At 38.5% G+C, this 17,387-nt stretch overlaps 1 protein-coding gene across 2 annotated transcripts in view; it reads left to right on the forward strand.

Moving 5' to 3' along the window:
* Positions 1-15,347, forward strand: part of GAK (cyclin G associated kinase) — a 65,483-nt gene extending 50,136 nt beyond the window's left edge. For both annotated transcript variants that reach the window (XM_030258987.4, XM_030258986.4), the window contains exons 23-28: positions 2,010-2,144; positions 2,459-2,578; positions 5,190-5,402; positions 6,801-6,949; positions 8,071-8,247; positions 9,877-15,347. In XM_030258987.4, the coding sequence (XP_030114847.4) occupies positions 2,010-2,144; positions 2,459-2,578; positions 5,190-5,402; positions 6,801-6,949; positions 8,071-8,247; positions 9,877-9,978 (896 nt within the window). In that variant the 3' untranslated portion in view covers positions 9,979-15,347. The remainder of the gene's footprint in view (positions 1-2,009; positions 2,145-2,458; positions 2,579-5,189; positions 5,403-6,800; positions 6,950-8,070; positions 8,248-9,876) is intronic.
* The last annotated feature ends 2,040 nt before the right edge of the window (positions 15,348-17,387 follow it).

Genomic DNA, 17,387 nt, shown 5'->3' on the forward strand with positions numbered 1-17,387 from the left:
CAAAAAGTTGATAACACTTTCTCTTGATGTTAAAATCTGACATAATGCCCACTTTGTAGAACTAAAAAGAAGATAGCATAAGAACAAACAGTTTCAGGAAGAATGGGTTATCTGTTCAGTATATTGTACATTGCATTGTTTCAGATTTTTCAGGTAAATGTAGTGGTTGTATATGAGCTTTTACTATTAATAGTGATTTTACTGCTGTACATAGCAGTAGGCTACTTCCTGCTTAGTTGAGGGTGGGGGAGGCAATGAACTTGACTTCTCTTAAGCCAGCTGTTATAAAACAGCTCATTCCTATAGTGTGTTCTCAATCTGTCAAATGCATTTGCCTGTGATTTAATTTGTTCTTGTTTCTCTCCATTTGTTTTCAGAGTAGTTAATTTCATATGATGGTGTTAATTTTCTTTTGCTCGTGTAAAAAGACTTTTAATAGCAGAGATTGTAGAACAAAATAATTTCTAGCCTAAAACTCAGTATTAGTAGTAATTGAAGGCCCGCTTAACTTTTGGGAGTGGAATATGATACAATAAAGTTCTAAGCTGATGAATAGATGCTGATTTATAGTCAGTGACTGTGGTTTAGCAGATAGCTGGGATCCTGAGATTGAGACCAATATATGGTTTCTCCCATGGTTTTAGAGGCAGGGAGATGAAGCTTGGGTGTGGAGAAAGGGCTGGAAATGGTGGGTACTTCTTGAATTTTATTCCGATGTTTTCCCTCACATGCAGCAGAGAATACTGCTGAAATACAGGCTTTCAGCAGATATTTGTTGCACTGTTTCAGCAGTATTTGATGTGCTCACTTTGCAGCTATAAGATCTAACTATAAATGGTATTAGTAGATTGACGTACTGTAAGGGTAGTTAATTTGTTTCTAATTGTTTCTTTAATTAAGAGGGTATGATATTAATATTTAGAATGTAAAGCTGAGATGCCGAGACAAGTGAGACTTTCAAAGCCTCAGAATGTTACTGTTTTTGTTAAGGATGGCTGAGTTAACTCTGTGTCTATGAAATGTTTTACACCACCACTAAATGTGCTTCACTGAAATATCCCCTCTCCCTGTAGAACTGACAGTTGTTACAGCATTGAAGTTAGGGTTACATTCAAAAGCTGTCCTGCTTCACTGTGAGGCTCCACAAGCTCTGCTCAAGGAGAATGCTCAGAGCTGGCATGCAGTTTGGAGTGTTCCATACATAGCATATCTCATTCTGAGGATCACTCACCTCATCGTTTGTGTGAGTGCACAATCATTTGAATTGAATCAGTGGGGAATCATTTGGAAGTGTAAGGGATGGCAGTTATAATGCCTTTAGATGGGAGATGACATTTTCCAGATGATAATGGCAGCACCCTTTCATGCTTTTAAATATGACTATTTCGTTTAGATGTCATGGGGTATAGAAAAGAGGTTTTTATCCATGGAGCTAGGGATTCTTTAACTTTTCCCAGGAAAAAATTGTTCTTCCTGTATCCTGCTCTTCAATTATGTGCATTCATTTGTATGTTACTAATACACTTCAGAGTGTATTAGTTGGCCAAGAGGCCCCTTTGTCACAAGCAACCTGAGTTAGGCAAACCTGCATTTTGAAGTGACCTTGCTTCACCTGTGTAATACCCAGACTACTGAGTGATAAAGAGCACCATTCATGGAACTCTGCTGCTTTACACTTACCAGCTGTGTTGTCAGGACCGGCAGCATGCCCTGGATCTGTACCTGAGCTAGTCCTTTTGGTCAGGAGGCCTAAGCTGTTAAATTCATAGCATTGCCTGTACATGGAAATACCTTATCTGCAGAGTGCGTGGGATGTTTTAAAATAGAAATGTAGGAATTCCAGTTGTACAACCCTTCTGAGTCCTGTTTAATACTGCACAACTGTTGCTGAGAGATTTAAGCAAGCTGTGTAGCTGACAATGTGATACACATTCTGTTGGTACTGACAAATACATATACTATTGAAATGGCTTTATTAAACATGAAAACATTTCTTTTTTCTTCTGTAGGCAATTTGACACCAGAGCCATCTAAAATATCAACATCTACAAGCCACCCAGACCTCTTAAGTGGATGGGATTCTTGGGCAGATTCCTCAACAACCAGCAATGTAGCAGCACCACAGCTGAAGCCTGTTTGTGAAGGTATTGTGAAATTAAATTTTTCCCTCAGAGGAACCAGATTGGGTCAGTTTAATCACCTGAAACTACTGAACATATCTTCATGCATTTTTGCTTTGCTGCTTAAATGCTCCTTTAGTAAGGCATTTGTGTAGTTTTTCAGATTAGAGTTCAATTGTTTCAATTCTCTATAGTAATGGTGATTCTTGTAATGGGAAAAGATGATGTGAAGTAGAATATTGGAGAGGTTTGCATGAGGTGTTGTGTAGATACTACTTTTATTCTTTCTTTCAATTTCCAGACAGACTAGGTGTGTGATGTGTCTTCTTTTTATACAGGCCAAGCTTTTACCACTGGAAGCCAGTCCAATGTGTCTTCAGGTTTGTCTTTTAGCCAGGCAAAAGCTCAGAACTTCGATCCTTTTGCTGATCTTGCCAATCTGGGATCTGGTCTTCCAGGTAATATGTTACTTTTGATAGACTATATTTAGTGCCTCTGCTGTTTGATTTGCTTTGTGTACCAATAAATGTTACTGACAGCCTATATAGGCTATAAGGGAAGTGCCTTAAAGGCACTATATAGTGCCCATAGTTTCCCCACTATATAATTTGCCATTATTTAGTTTCCCAGCCTATAAAGGAAAGTGTTTCCTTTTAATTGCCAATGTCCAGCTTGAGATATTTGCTGAGAGCTGATGAGTAACAGGAAAAGATTGAATCTTCCAGATATTTTTAAAATGTCCAGAATAATATTTCAGAAGATAACTACAGCTGTGATATAAGAACAGTAAAAATAATTAATGCTTGTGAATTGAGTTGAGATGCTAAGAGAAACCAGGACTTTGCTGACTCAGTAACTGAGCATGAGGTTTCTTACCTAGCATTGATTAATACTGTTCTTGAAAGATTTAAAATGAAAGCAGGATTGAATAGTTAATATTTTTTAGTTCCAAAGTAACAGTTAATTCAGTACATTCCTTTGAATTCAGTAGACTTTTATAGCTCTGCTACTTACATCTACCATGGTTATAAGATGAGCAGAAATCAAGCCCATACATTGCACACCAGTACCAAAAGCATTATGAATATCTGTCAGTTTGCAGTGAAGGGCACAAGGAGTTCTGGAAGATAAGACTCATTGCAGAGTAACTCTTGTTCCAGGGTGTTTTATTGGCCTGAAACTCAGGAACTTAGTCCTGTAGCACTCACAAAAGAGCTGAAGTCCTTGCATTTCAGAACCCACAGTGCCATAACAAAAGTGACCAGCTGCCCAGAGTACACAGAATGATTCAGAACAGCCTAGTGTTGCTGAATCGAGAAAACTTGCTTTTCCTTTAGCTTGGAGCTGATGGAGCTTTTACCCTGTTGCCTTGGCAGTTAGCACTGTGTGTTGAATTGCGTGGAATTCTTGTAAAAACACTAGGTAGCATGCAGTGTTTGACTTCTTGATGTTGCTTGGGCATAAGGACTGCAAAATTCTGGTATTGAAGCAGTACCAATAACGCTGTTTTGCAGTTAAAAAAAAAAAAATCTAGATTAATAATTCAGGTTAACACAGGTTGTTAAATGAAGAGATAGTGTGACAATAAAAAAAGTAAATTTATTCTTGACTTGAAGATGCAGGTATAGCCCACACTGAATCAGATGAAATAAATCAAACTAATTTTAGCAGGACTTAGGTCAATTCATTACTCTTTCAGTTAGCTTTCAATAGGAAAAATGACTGCATTAAGAAGTAGCTAGATTTCACTGTCCTAGTTAACATTCTCAGGCTTGAAATGAATTTTCAAGCCATCTCAAGAACTAGAATTCAGTTTTGGAGTACAACTGGAATACCACACTCTGTTGTATTTTTCATAGCAGTTTTTTGGCTTCCACATACAAAACGCTGTTCTGGAAGAAAATTTATGAGAGTGCAAGCTGCTTAAATATGAATGCTATATAACCCCAAAAGAAATAGCAGCTAAAAGTAGTTAATACTGGTGTATTAGCATACTGGTAGGATACCAATAGTGTTCTGTGCTGGTTGGTGTTGTCACACTTTTCTTTAGGAATGGTCTTCCATGAGAAATTAAGAGTGTGATGTTGAAAAGTTTCAGTGAGGCATTGACTTGTCCTACAGGAAGAATTTGTTGGCCTTGAAAACTGCAATAATGAACGTAGAAAGAATAGGTGAAAGAGAGAATTTTTCAGTATGCAGGGTTATTTGCTCTGACTAGTAACAAATTTTTTTTTCTGTAAATTTCACAAGTTGTCCATGACTGAAAACTGAGTTGATGCAGTTGAGTGATTTTATGAAAAAGTAGTGCATTGCTAGATTTTACTGGGTGTTGTATTGCAATACTGCATTTAATCAGGTACGGTATTTCAAGATATTGTATGGTATCTTGTTCATGGCCCTGGAGAGACATCCTCTTGTGCAAATTAGAGGTATGGGCAGCCACTTCAAAAGGGAGGCATCAGGAGAGCTGAACTGTGAGGAGCCATTTTTGAGAGTGAAACAAGTTTGCATTGCTGTGTGTACCCAGACAGGCTTGGCCTGTATCACCAGAGACTGATTAATCCTGCAGGCTGCAGTGCTTTTCTTACTCACATGCAGTATATTCCTTGTGAATGCTGCTACAGAATAATGTTCTCATCTTCCTTAAACACTAGTGCAAGGAATCACTAGAGACTTTGAAAGCATTAATTTGAAAACCTTCTCAGTCTGTTACCAAGTTTTGTAATTAGTTATTTATTATGCACTGTATATTAGCAGAAGTGGGAGGCAGAACTACTGTCACAGCCACATTATCTCCTAGCCTGACATGTGCCAGACCCTTCAGATAAGGGTGCATGTTTTTGCTAAAACTGACATTTGAGACCTTGAGTTGTAAGAGAAGACTTTCAGTAAAGCCTCCAGGTCCTGCTATCCAAGTTACTTCTTAATGAGACTCTTAACCTCATTACCCACACTTTCCTGTTAAATCACTGTGAGCTATGTGGTTATATGTCAAGACCAAACTGTCTTACTTGTATTAAACAGGTGACAGGCATTGAACTGAGCGGCTAACTTAGTATTTTTTGTTAGGTTCATCCGCTGGTGGACTCTTGGGTAGTGGATTTAGTCAGAAGACTGCTCCATCTCAGAAGCTGGGAAGTCAGTGGCAGAAATCCTCCAAACCACAAAGTACTTCATGGCAGTCCCAGACTAAGTCCAGCACTGCAGCTAAGCCAAACTACACAGTAAACTTCAGTGTAATTGGAGGACGAGAAGAGAGAGGAGTCAGAGCCCCAGGCTTTGGTAAGTTTTTTGAATGTGTATTACTTATAATGTCCCATGTGAAGTTAGTTGGGTGTGCTGTTACCTGCAGAAGCTCTTCTACCTTCATATTTTTATTTACATTTGTGTCTACTCGAAAACAGAACAACATTTGGCAAATCTGGTATCCTGCCTTTCCAAAGCTATCCCAATACATAACAGATGAGCTGATGATAGCTCAGGTGTATGTGAGTTTGGGCATAAAGTCTCAAGGCTACAATTACTCACCCACATGGGACTGGTTTTGTGTCAGTGAGTTTAGAAAGGTAAATTTGATCCATCTGGAGAGAGATGGTTGGTAATGTTGCTTCATGTTAGTTTGTGATACAAAGGTAAAGGGATACACTGTTTTTCCTAGCTGAAGAAGAGTAGCTTTTCTTGACAAAGATTGAGGTTAAAATTACTGAAAATTCTTGTGTTTGAAAGAGACATGGGGAAAGGACCAGGAATCATACAGTACTTTAACATGTTCCAGCTGAGTAGGCAAACCTGGAGTTATAGAGTTAGGCTTGGCCTCTTCTTTATGAACTTTCTTGGAAATTTTTATTTTCTGTTGTGTTGGTATTAGGATTATGCTTCCCTTAAACTGACATGAAAGTGAACAGCAGGTACTTCTTTAAATTGGAATTATTCTGTTGGTCCATATCTGGAAAAGGGTGTCAGGATGCAGAGGCAGTGAGCATAGGTTGCAGCACAGCAAAGTCTGTAGAACAAGGCAAAATAAATCTGGCATGATGAAGTGCTGAAACGGGTTGTTGTAATTCCTCTCCCTTAAAAACAGATGGACTTCAGCTGGACAGGGACCTAAGAAATGTACCTGGTCGTCCCTGCTTTGAGTGGGGATTGGACTAGACAACATCCAGAGGACTCTTCAGAGTTCAGTTATTCTACAGTTCTCTGAAATTTGTTGGTTCTGTAATGAATATTCATGTTGGTATTTTATCCATTCAATATTCTGGATAAGTTTTAACATACTTAGGTGTTGACTACATGCTTTCAATGATAGTACTGAGTATGTGGTTACTTGAAAAACTGCTGCATACATTTGAAACTAACTTACAGTGGAAAAACGGAGCAGTTTCCAAATTAGTGGATAGATGTGTGCTCCCTCAAATCCACTCAATTTTTTAACAAAAGGAGGACATGCAAGTATTTAGTCAGAGGTTAGCAAGTTAGGTTGTCTGCTCTGCTGGACTGAAAGTTTGTTAACGATCCCTTTTATTTTTATCCTTCTCAGTTTTGTGGCTTTTGGTGTCACTGAAGGATATTTATCATGGCAGTGATAAATGCCATCCAGGTGTATCTAAGTGCAATATATTGCTCCTGTTAATGTATTCTCCAGTGAAACTTTTCATTTAACGTTTTTTTCTCTTTTCATAGGTCAAAAGCCAAAAGTTTCAGAAAATGACTTTGAGGATCTCTTATCTAATCAAGGATTTTCAGCGAAATCTGATAAAAAGGGACCAAAGACAATTGCTGAGATGAGAAAACAAGAGATGTCTAAAGATATGGACCCCTTGAAACTCAAGGTTTGTTTATCAGTGCTTTTGATTCAAGTGAAAATCTGATCTTATGGTTAGAACTGCTAATAACAGAGCAGGATACAATGACCAACAGAGAAACTAAAGGCTCATGGTTTAGAAAAGATGGATTTAACTGATAACACAAAAATACACTTTAAAAATGAAGGATGTGAGAATAGCTGTCTTTAGGGTGATAATGTACTTTCATTTTCTGGTTAAGAAGTGCTGCTGCTGCCCTAAGAAATTACTAGAAGGTGCAATTCTGGAGACAGGCTATATAACTAGTTTGGGATTGCTGTTCAGATTTTTTTGACCAGTTAGTCATTGATGACTTCACATACTAATACACTTAGAGTTTTTTAGTCTTTATGGTGCTTCAGAAAAGTTTGTAAATGAACTTTAAAGGATTGCTGAAATTTATTTTCACAAGGTGTCTTTCCTTGAAGAGAGAGTAGGTAGCTTGCATGCCTACCTTTTAACGCGAATCACCACAAATGGAAATAAGTACAGATATTTAGTTACCATCCTCATTGGTGATAGTAAGTGTATGATAAAAACATTATATCTCTATGTTATGGCTTGAATATTGCTGTTAAAGTCTGAGCAACATTACTCTACTTTGGGGATATCTCAAAGAGCGCTTTAGTCTGTGCACCTCTGCAGGTTGCTTAAGTAAACATAAATTATTACTAGACACGATTTTTTGTACAAAGCTTGTACAACAGAAGTTTTAAAATATATTTATGCTTTTGTACAAATCAAGTAATAGTTTGTATGTGTGCCCTGACAGGGACAAGATGAATGTCATATCTAATTGTAACAGATGTTTTTAATTACTCCTGTCATTTCTCTTGCCATTAATTATACAGGTGTTTGTAACATGTAACTATCTCAGTCATTTCTCTTGTAGTGACTGAATTTCTGCAATAAACTGAGCTATGCTCTAGTGGTAGATAGAAAGTATCACTTTTGAGTGGCTAAGGCAATTGAATATGGGGAGTGAGTGCAGTAGGACAGCTGTACGTGAGTCGTGATCATACAGTTTTGCAGAGAGTGAAGATTATGTCTGTAGAGGCTGAGAATGCTTACAGTGCTGCATTCAGTTCTGTATATTCTGATTTTCCCAGATTCTTGAATGGATTGAAGGAAAGGAGAGAAATATCAGAGCATTAATATCCACTCTACATACAGTGCTTTGGGAAGGGGAAAATAAGTGGAAGCCAGTCAGCATGGCAGATTTAGTAACTCCTGAACAAGTGAAGAAGTACTACAGGAAAGCAGTGCTTGTGGTTCATCCTGATAAGGTGAGTGTTTTCCTCTGATCTTCTTTATTATAGGAGGACTACAAACTGCTTTTACCATACCACACTGGTTACTGGCAAATACCCTGCTTCTGAATCAGAAGTTGTTCTGATTGAGAAGCAAGGCATCTAGAACTAGAAGGCATCTAGAAGCAAGAACATCTAGAAGAGCTAGATGTCCTTCACTGTGCTTCCATTGTCTTCTGAATGGGATGTCCTACTGCATTTAGGTAGTACAGGATTATTCTCGTCATCCTGACACAGCACAGAATTCAACAGAGAAGTGTTAACAAATGAAAGGTCCCATGAGAGTTGTACTGAACACCAAAGTCAGTCATGCTGGGTTCTGACTGACAGATGGCAGATGTCAGATTTGATGATGATGAGTGGAATCTATTTCATTTCTGTGAGCTGGTACTTTGAGTCTTTTAGAACTAGTATGGAGACTCAGAGGCTGCCACAGCAAAACTGGTGGGAAAAACCTGCTGAACCTCATTTACTAAGCCATTTTTACTAAAAAAAAGTAAACTTACTAGAATAAACAAGTTATCAGATGAAAAATATGTAATGAATATTACATTGCAGCTGTCTGATAAAAATACTTAATGCATCCCAAAGTATCGAGGTAGCTTCTTGTTCTGAGCTCTTGCATTAGATAGAAAGAGAAGCATTGGATATAACTGGTTTGAATTTTCAGGTTTGCATTCACTGGTGCTTTAGTGAGCAGTAGTCTAAATCCTATGCTGTCTTGTGTCCATAACAAACATGACATTTTTTGGTTTTTTTGGATCCCCCTCTCCTTCAGTCTTCTTGGGTATGTGATTTCTTCCACCTTTCTGGTGGTTTTTTAGGTGTTTTCTGAAAGGCCCTCAATTCATCAGTCAGAACACAGCTCTGTTTAAGGCATATTTGTCTTCTTTTTTCTTTTATTCTGCCACTTACCTGTTATGTGTTGATAAAGTACTTCAGGTGGCAAAAGCTAAGCAGAGGAGGCTCTGGGACTTCCCTTTTTTATTGGAGAGAACCATATTTTGGGACTGGATGTTTATTAACCACAAGGGTTAGATTGTGTTGGCCCAGGGTCAGGGCATCTGTGAAACAGGCAGGGGATCAGGAGTGTACGATTTTTGAGCATGGAAGCAAACACACTGGAAGTGCTATGTCAGTCATGTTGAGTCTTAGCAGCAGTCACAATCAGCAACAGATTGTTCTCCAGGGAATTTCATTTTTAAAAAGTTATCTTAAAGAGGACTCAGATTTTATCCTTGTACACTACAGCAAGATCTTTCAGGAAGCAATTCTAAAAATGACTTAATTTGATTAGTAAGTAATAGTAACTGCAACTATTTATGAAAAGAACAGCTTTGAAAATTGTTATTAGCTAAATTTCAATTACTTATGAATTGTACTGAAAGCTTGATAACGTAAGGAAATGAAAGATTTGGATTTGTTTAAAAAATACTCATTGCAAGCTTTGGATAATTTTGGAGAGAGTTCTCTTGTCTGTAAAATTGTATTCACAGAGCAGTCTATAGCTGTTGAGTAAGACAGCAAATATAAAAGGGGTGGGATATTTTCTAAAGACCTAATTTCTAATTTTTTTTGCTTGTGGTACATTCTCTTTGTTTCCAGGCCACAGGACAACCTTACGAGCAATATGCCAAAATGATCTTCATGGAATTGAATGATGCATGGTCAGAGTTCGAAAACCAGGGATCAAAGTCCCTTTTCTGAAACTTCACCTTTCACAGAACTGCTTCCAGAAACTGGAGCTGATCATTGTTATGACTTTGTTGCACCTGAGATCTGTGAAGCGCTTTTCCACGATTTCAGCACAGTTTCTAGTCATGCACTTAAATGTGGGGATGTATTTTGTAAGACGTAAAGTTCAAAGCATTACATAGATGCATTAAGAAAAAAGCTGCTGAAGAAATCACAGTCTGGGAGTAAAGGTTTCTCTTCAGTTTTGTATAAGAAAAATAGAATTTGAATGAAGCTAAGTAATAAGTGATAGGCTAGTATTAGTTATAAATCATTCCGACTTAATTGATCTTTACTGTTCCTCTACCGTCCCAAATTTGTCTGTTACTTCAAGTAGTTTTGTGATTCAACTTTGATATTTGGTGCCTGTCGCCTTCTTCAAAGTGCTTTAGTTAGCAGCAGTGAATTTGCTTGGCTTATCTCAAACCTAAGGGTGTATATTTTCATCTGTATTTTATATAATCAATCTGATAATCTTTCTGTAAATAATGTTTTCTGGTAATATCTGTGTTCCTTACAATAGAGTAACAGTTGTTTAGCCAAAAAGACACCACATGTGGGAAAGTCAGACAGGGTTGTTCTTGATTTTTTTTTTAAAGTTTTCTTTTTTTTTACATATCATGAATCCAAAATGAAATTTTGACTCTGAGGTCTGCATGTTTCCGCTGTTTTGTTTATTTATTGCAGTACTCTAACCTGTGCTTATTTTCCTGGTTCTTTAAATGGTGTCTTTTGTTTCTGAATTCAATGGAATGTTCCTTTCGTTGCACTTCAAAACTCTGATAGAAACAATTTTACTCTGAAACTTGAAGTGTAAGCACAAAACTTCTACTGTGCTTTGATTTGTCTGAGTATTAAATCACTCATTATCATCTGGTGAGCATTTAAAGTGCTTTAACAAACATTTTGCTGCATGTTTGAACTTGTGTATTTTTGAGATACGCGTGGAATCAGTGCATGTGAAAACATGGTGTGTCTTGGTATACTGTTGAACTTCTGCTCACCTATTCCCATGCACTGCTTAGTGCAAGGTGAGTAGAGACACAGCTTGGTAACTGAACTTGCCATGTTTTCTCATCCCTGTTCAGAAGGCACTTTTTCAGTAGTGCTGGTGTGGATGATGCAAATGACCAATGACTGTTATACTCTGTGTAATAACAAAATGCAATTTTCATATCAAGTTTTAAAATGTGGAAAATTAGTGCTGAGCTATTAAATCTTCAGCAGCAGTCTCTTGATACCAGACAGTTGGGCATTCAAGGGGATATTTTGATCACTTGCCTTTTTATACATTTTGCATGCTTAACTGAGAGGGAAGCTGTATTATTAGCAGAGATAACTGTTCAGCTGAGCAACATCTGAACCGGAAATATGAGATTCTAATCCCACCTGAAAGGTGTGTTGGATGAGATTTTCCACTGCTGCACCAGCCTGAGAGCTGGTGTGTTAGAGACTGCAGAACACTTGCAACGTCTGGTCTCTAGCTCTGATATTATAACACAATTACTTATTAACCTCTGATCAAAAGTTTCGTTTGTGTATATTCAGCTGCTGTGATTTTTCCTTTTTTTTTTTTTAAGGTGAAGCTAGGATCAATTATGAATCAGGAAGGTTATCTATTATTCATAGCTGCTGTTGTATTCCAGCTACTACTTTGAAGCATTCTTAAATCTCAGTAGATTTCTTTGTATGTAACTTGATGTCTGATTTAAAGTAAGAGTTAATCTTTTTTTCCTTTGGACACTTCATGAATTCTTTGTGTATGTGTTCTGCAACCATGGAAATTAAAAGGCTTCTGCTGGTAGGATAGGTTTGTGGGAGACCTTTTTACAGTTCTAGGGCGAATGCTATCTAGTAATAGATTTAAAAAGACACAGATATATAATGAATTTGATTGTAGTGCTATATACAGTTGAGAGATAGAGCATTTCTAAGGGGGCTGCTTAGAATAAGGAAGGACTGCTTTAAAATCCCATGTTCATTCAGCGCATACAGGCAATTTCATTTTGGGGCACACATTTTTAATTGCTCTTTTCTTGAAATATGTGTTTAAAAAATTAAAACATGAAAATTAGGAGGATACTATCTTCCTCTGCTTTGTATATTTGGTAGTGTTTTCTGGATGATGTCTACATTAAGCTTTTTTAAATTTCTTTACTCTTGATTGCAAAATTTTCTTGAAACATCAGAGAAGAACCTTAAATGTGATTTTAAGTTAGCAGGGAAAACATGAATGCAAGTATTTTACCTGGAACTGAAGATCTCTTGAAATTACCTCTCTCTTTTAAAAATCATGGAAATTCAAGAAGTTCGGCTATGGATTCTTCCAGGAGCCATTACATAATTACTGAAACTTCAGTCAGGTTGACAGAGGCACTCAGCTTATTTTATGGCTTAGTCAGCTCTGGTTCTCAGTGGGGGAACTGGCTGATTTCTCTGTCCTTCTCCTTTCTACAGAATTGAATTTTGCTGCTAAGAATCTGGGAGAAGCTTGGTTTGGTAAACTGATAAATCTTGACAATGAAACTATTTTGGGTAGGGTGTTTCAATTTTGTAACTGTGCCATTTCTCTGTGTTACATACAAGAATGTGCAAACAATGGGGATTTCATTAAGGTTCTGTAAGCAAACTATAATTTGGAAATTAAAAAAATTTCAAGTGTGAATGTGAACATAATAAATGGAATTTTTGTTTTCTGTGCAACACAAAGCAGCATGAGGACCACCAAAGTTGTTTCTTAGTACAAGGCTTATATATTAAGTACAAGAACCTGGGAAGAGGGAAGTTAAAGTATATTTCATATAAATGTATACTGAGTCTTAATGTTGCTTTTATGGGAGATGGTCATTTGGAAGAAAAAAGTACAGCAGTTTTATGAATTCATCTTAAAACAGTAATAAAAAATAGTAGGCAATCTAGGAATGAGGGCTTTTCAACCTTTTGCTTTGTACTTGGTCATTAATTGTCTGCCTGCTGTATGAACTATAAGTGCACTCAAATGATAACACACATATTTCACTGCAGCTGTATTCTTAGAGTCCACAAATTGAAAAGCTTTTAGAGCAGGCTTCAAAAAAAAATTAATCAGAGACTTGGCTGGATTCTCTCTTTGCTTAAAATGTTTATTTTCCATTCTTGTTAGCTGTTCAGTGCACAGTTGAGTTTTGAAGTGTTGAAGCCACAACCTGAAAGCTGAACTTTCTGTCTTCTGCTGTCTGTGAAGCTCGAAGGTGAGGTCACCATGTGTTGCCTGCAGGTTGACACTCTGCATGCATGTGCACCAAGGGTTTGCTTGAGGCACTTGAGGTTCTCTTATGAAGCACCTCCTTGACTCTGGCAGCAAGTCGTGGTGCCTCTGGCCCGTCTTGGTTGTTCCTCTGTCTGGTAACAACACCTGACTAATGTCATATAATTGTTTGCAGCCTACCAGGGCTCACTTTCCAAATATGAGATGTTTAGTGCAAGAAAAAAGGAAAAGAGCACAAGGTAGATTAAATGAGGAGCAGAGAAAAACACCAGGGCTCTAAAGTACATCCGAAATGCTGTTTTCTAATTCTCTCTCCACTGATCTATTGCTACTTACCTCTGCTAAGGACAGGTATAGACTAGTAGAGACAACCTGGTTTGCAGCCTGCTTTCCATCCCTTTTAGAGCTCTGCTGACTGACTGTAACAAGTGGGAGTACCAAGTCCCTATTTCCCAGCCCCCCCCAAAGTTTATATAAAGGAGGTTTAAAAAATATTTGGGCAGATTTCCACAGTTTCTTTTTGTAACTACAAATTACTTGTGTTACATTGCTGTTAGATCTGGAGAGTCCAGCAAAATAACTTTCAAAGCAGAGATCTGTGAGAAAGAATTGGTGTTAAGAGAGTGTGGCTGGAGTCTGACTAATAGAAACAAGTGATCTATTTTAACCAGAGGAAATCAGTTGGTGTCTTCAACCTCAGGCATGCCTTTTTGGTGTTTCCTATTGCTGTCAGAGTTCCTTAAGAGCAACAAAGAGTGTTAGTGGTTAGTTAGACATAAAGTCTGGAAGGAGAAGGTCCTCAGCATTGTTGATTGGGTCAAGTTCAGCTATTTTGCTAATCAGTGGTAGCTTCTTCAGCAAGTACAGAACAGAAAACCTCCAAAAGTGCTGATGAAGTACATTTCCTTGGAACAGTGGCAGAGTCTTTGGTGTTGTACTTGTGAGGGTAACTAGTGCTCATGAAAAATGCCTTGTTTACCTCCGTGTTCTTGGTAATTCTAGACAATTCCTCCCATTTTGTCTTGCCAAGCACAGAGCAATAGTTAGTTTGTGAAAGCTACGTGCACAAGGTCAGTTTTTTGCACAAACCAAAGCGGAGTTTGAGCATAACAGAAATCTCATCAGGCCTTTGGGGCTGCTGTGTTCTGTGCACCATTCCACTTCCTGAGGCCAGAGTGCAGCTTCCCCAGCAGTGGCAGCGTGTTTGCATACTCACTGCTGCTCACAGAAGTGTAAGTGTTTTCAGAAATAGCATAAATGTGGAAACCTTGTTGCTCCTTAGCTGTGTCCTTAATTGTCTAACAATTGCAATGTAATGGCTGCTTTGTAAATAAATTCAAATTAATCTTATACGACTCAGTTGACATTTCCTGTCAAGAACTTGCAGGTGATTGACCTGCAAAAGCTGTAAAAGGAATGTATCATTTCCCACCCTCTGAGCCTGTCCCTGGTGCAGAGCAGCTCTTGCACCCAGAAGCTCAATGACGAGGAGCTGAGCTCTGGTTCTGAACTTGATGAATCTTGCAGTGCTTGCTTACTCTCTCTTTGGGTGAGCTTATTGTGGACTGCAGCTTAGACTGCATTAAGCTTGCAACCTATGCTCCAAGAATACTATTTCAGTACTTTTTATGAAGGATACGTGTTGTCATAGAAGCTTTTATTACCAAAAGGGGATTAAGAGGCATTGTGGGAACTCCCAAAACTCTAGTGGAATGTACTGTATATTTGCAATGTAGATTTCTAGAAGTGATTGTCATCTCTCATAAGGTCTTCGCTTGCTCTGAGGTCCTTATTGTATTTACCTGTAGTTGTGATTGTACTTTCAGTACCTGTGTGTTTTTTCTGATTTGGAGTGTGTGGAAGGACAGAACAGACACTCAATTCCTGTTTTTGCCATCTTTCAGGAAATGTGATGTACTGTGTAATTTTGCTACTAGTGAAATGAACTTATACTTGTATGTATATAAGGTAATATAGTCAAATTAAGCCTTGTTTAAAAGTAGATTTAATGTTTGGTACAATGTCCTTGAACAGAATATTTTGCTTTGAAATGTATTACAATTTAATCAGTGATCAATTAAAACAAACAAAATAACTTTGTCTATTTCCTTCTTTCCCAAGAGTAAAATTCCTTGAACACCTGAAGTATTTCCACTGTGTCTTCCAGAACAGTCTGCAAATGTTAAGAGAAGGGGTTGTCGTTGTCTCAGGTTGACTGAACCTGTTAGGAGCTAAGTGGCTCTTGAGAAGTGTCTCTTCTGTTGGACAGGCATGATCAAATTATCCAGTAGCAATGGCCACTTAAGCAGAGGCCATTAATGTTTTTCATATTCTGCTTACTACTTTGAATAATCTGATGGGTTTACAAGAATTTATGATAGATTACTCAGTGCCAAGGTGCTAAAAGACCTTTCTCCTTGTATTGTGTACAGAACATGCTACAGCTTTTGCTGCTAATCAGTTTACTCCTAACATGCAAAGATGCTGAAAAATGTATTGATGCCTACTTCTGGTCCTTCACCACTGCAGCAAAGGAGGATAATGTTAGTCAAGTGCATCTTCCTTCACTGTATGCAAGGCTTCTGGCTACTCTGACATGAGTTTTGAGAGACTTGAGTTGGGAGAACACAGCAAATAGAAATCCTGAAGAGTCAGCCTAGCAAGCATCAGTAATTACACCAGAATGCATTACAAAGAGATAGCATGGCCATAAATTCAATATCAAGCAAAGCACACAAAACAGAATGAATGGGGGATTAAACAAAGGCAGCAGAAACACTGTGCTGTGGTGTGCAGAGCAGCCTGTAGCAATCAAAGCCTTCCAAGTCTGTAATTGTAGACACCTGACCTGGTTACTGTAATGTTGGAGATTATTTGCCCTGCCTCAGTGCTGCCTCTCTTATGAGGTAAGAGAAGAACTTCTGGTAGATTTTTGAGAAAAAAACACTGAAGAAGGGGAAATGGAGCACATAGGTAGGTGAAGACTTGACCTAGAAGGATCCCTTTTAGTACAAGCTTACAAGGAACTCCTCATCTCCTGTAATCTGTAAAGCTGCTGGCTGTTTTCCTGGAGTGGCTTCAGCTCCTAGTCAAAGCTCTGGGCACACACAAAATAATGTCTGTGAAGTTTTCTGGTGTATAATGGTGCTGGCAGACCCAGACATTATTAATTGGTGATCTGCAATGCTTGTTTCTTTGTGCTTGGCTCTGGTGAGGAGCAGGACACCACAACTCCTCTGCAGGAGATGGAATTGTTGGTGTGCTGCAGCCCTGACCACGTGCAACGCATCCAGCACGCTTCTAATGTGCCAGAAGAAATGTGAAGGAACAGCTCATGCAGCTTAGTCAGGAAGCTGATTTAAATTACAAGCCTTAGTTTGTCACTGACAGGATGTTCCATAATGGTCGAGTTTGCTACTCCAAACTGCTGGGTCTGCTCCTCTCCTGGTCCCTGCTAGCCCAGTACTGTCAGTCTCGTTATGAAGTTCAAAAATGCTGCTGACAGCATTCCTAGAAGGTGCTGGAGGAGTGTTTGACTCAAAGACTTCCCTCTTGTCATCAGTTCCAAGATGTCATCTTTCTCTGGTCTTCTGGAGTTTCTAAAGCAATGGGCTAGACTTCACTGGATTTCATGTGGAAACTGACCTCCAGCAGAGCAGAACCAGGAATTCTTGACTTACAGCAGTTAGCTGCTGTGATGGCTCTCAGCTCTTCCTTCCTTGCTGCACACCTGCTCTGTCCACATCCTAGCGGTGGCTCACCACAGAGGCAAATAAGGTGCCAAGTTCTGTTCTAGGATGTATGAACCACAAGAACGGAACTCTGATATGTTTTTTTCAATGGATTGAGTTAAAGCTGTTGAACCCAGATTATATTCTATCTCATTTCACATTGAGATGTTTTTATATACTGTGGCTAAATTTGCCTCTCATGCCTTTACTGACTCATCATGAAACCAAGAATGAATGCAGGGGGTTTATTACCCATGGTTTCTTTTTTTTTTTTCTTCAGCTATTTTTACTATGGGAGCTGCCTTCCCTTTTTCATTCCTCACTCACTTCTCCTCACTAGGCTTTTCTGCTGCTCTTACCACCATGAGCTTAACACCTATGAGACCTGGAAATTCCTCGTCTGC

This window comes from Taeniopygia guttata, chromosome Z (genome assembly GCF_048771995.1).
Source record: "Taeniopygia guttata chromosome Z, bTaeGut7.mat, whole genome shotgun sequence".
NCBI lineage: Eukaryota > Metazoa > Chordata > Aves > Passeriformes > Estrildidae > Taeniopygia > Taeniopygia guttata.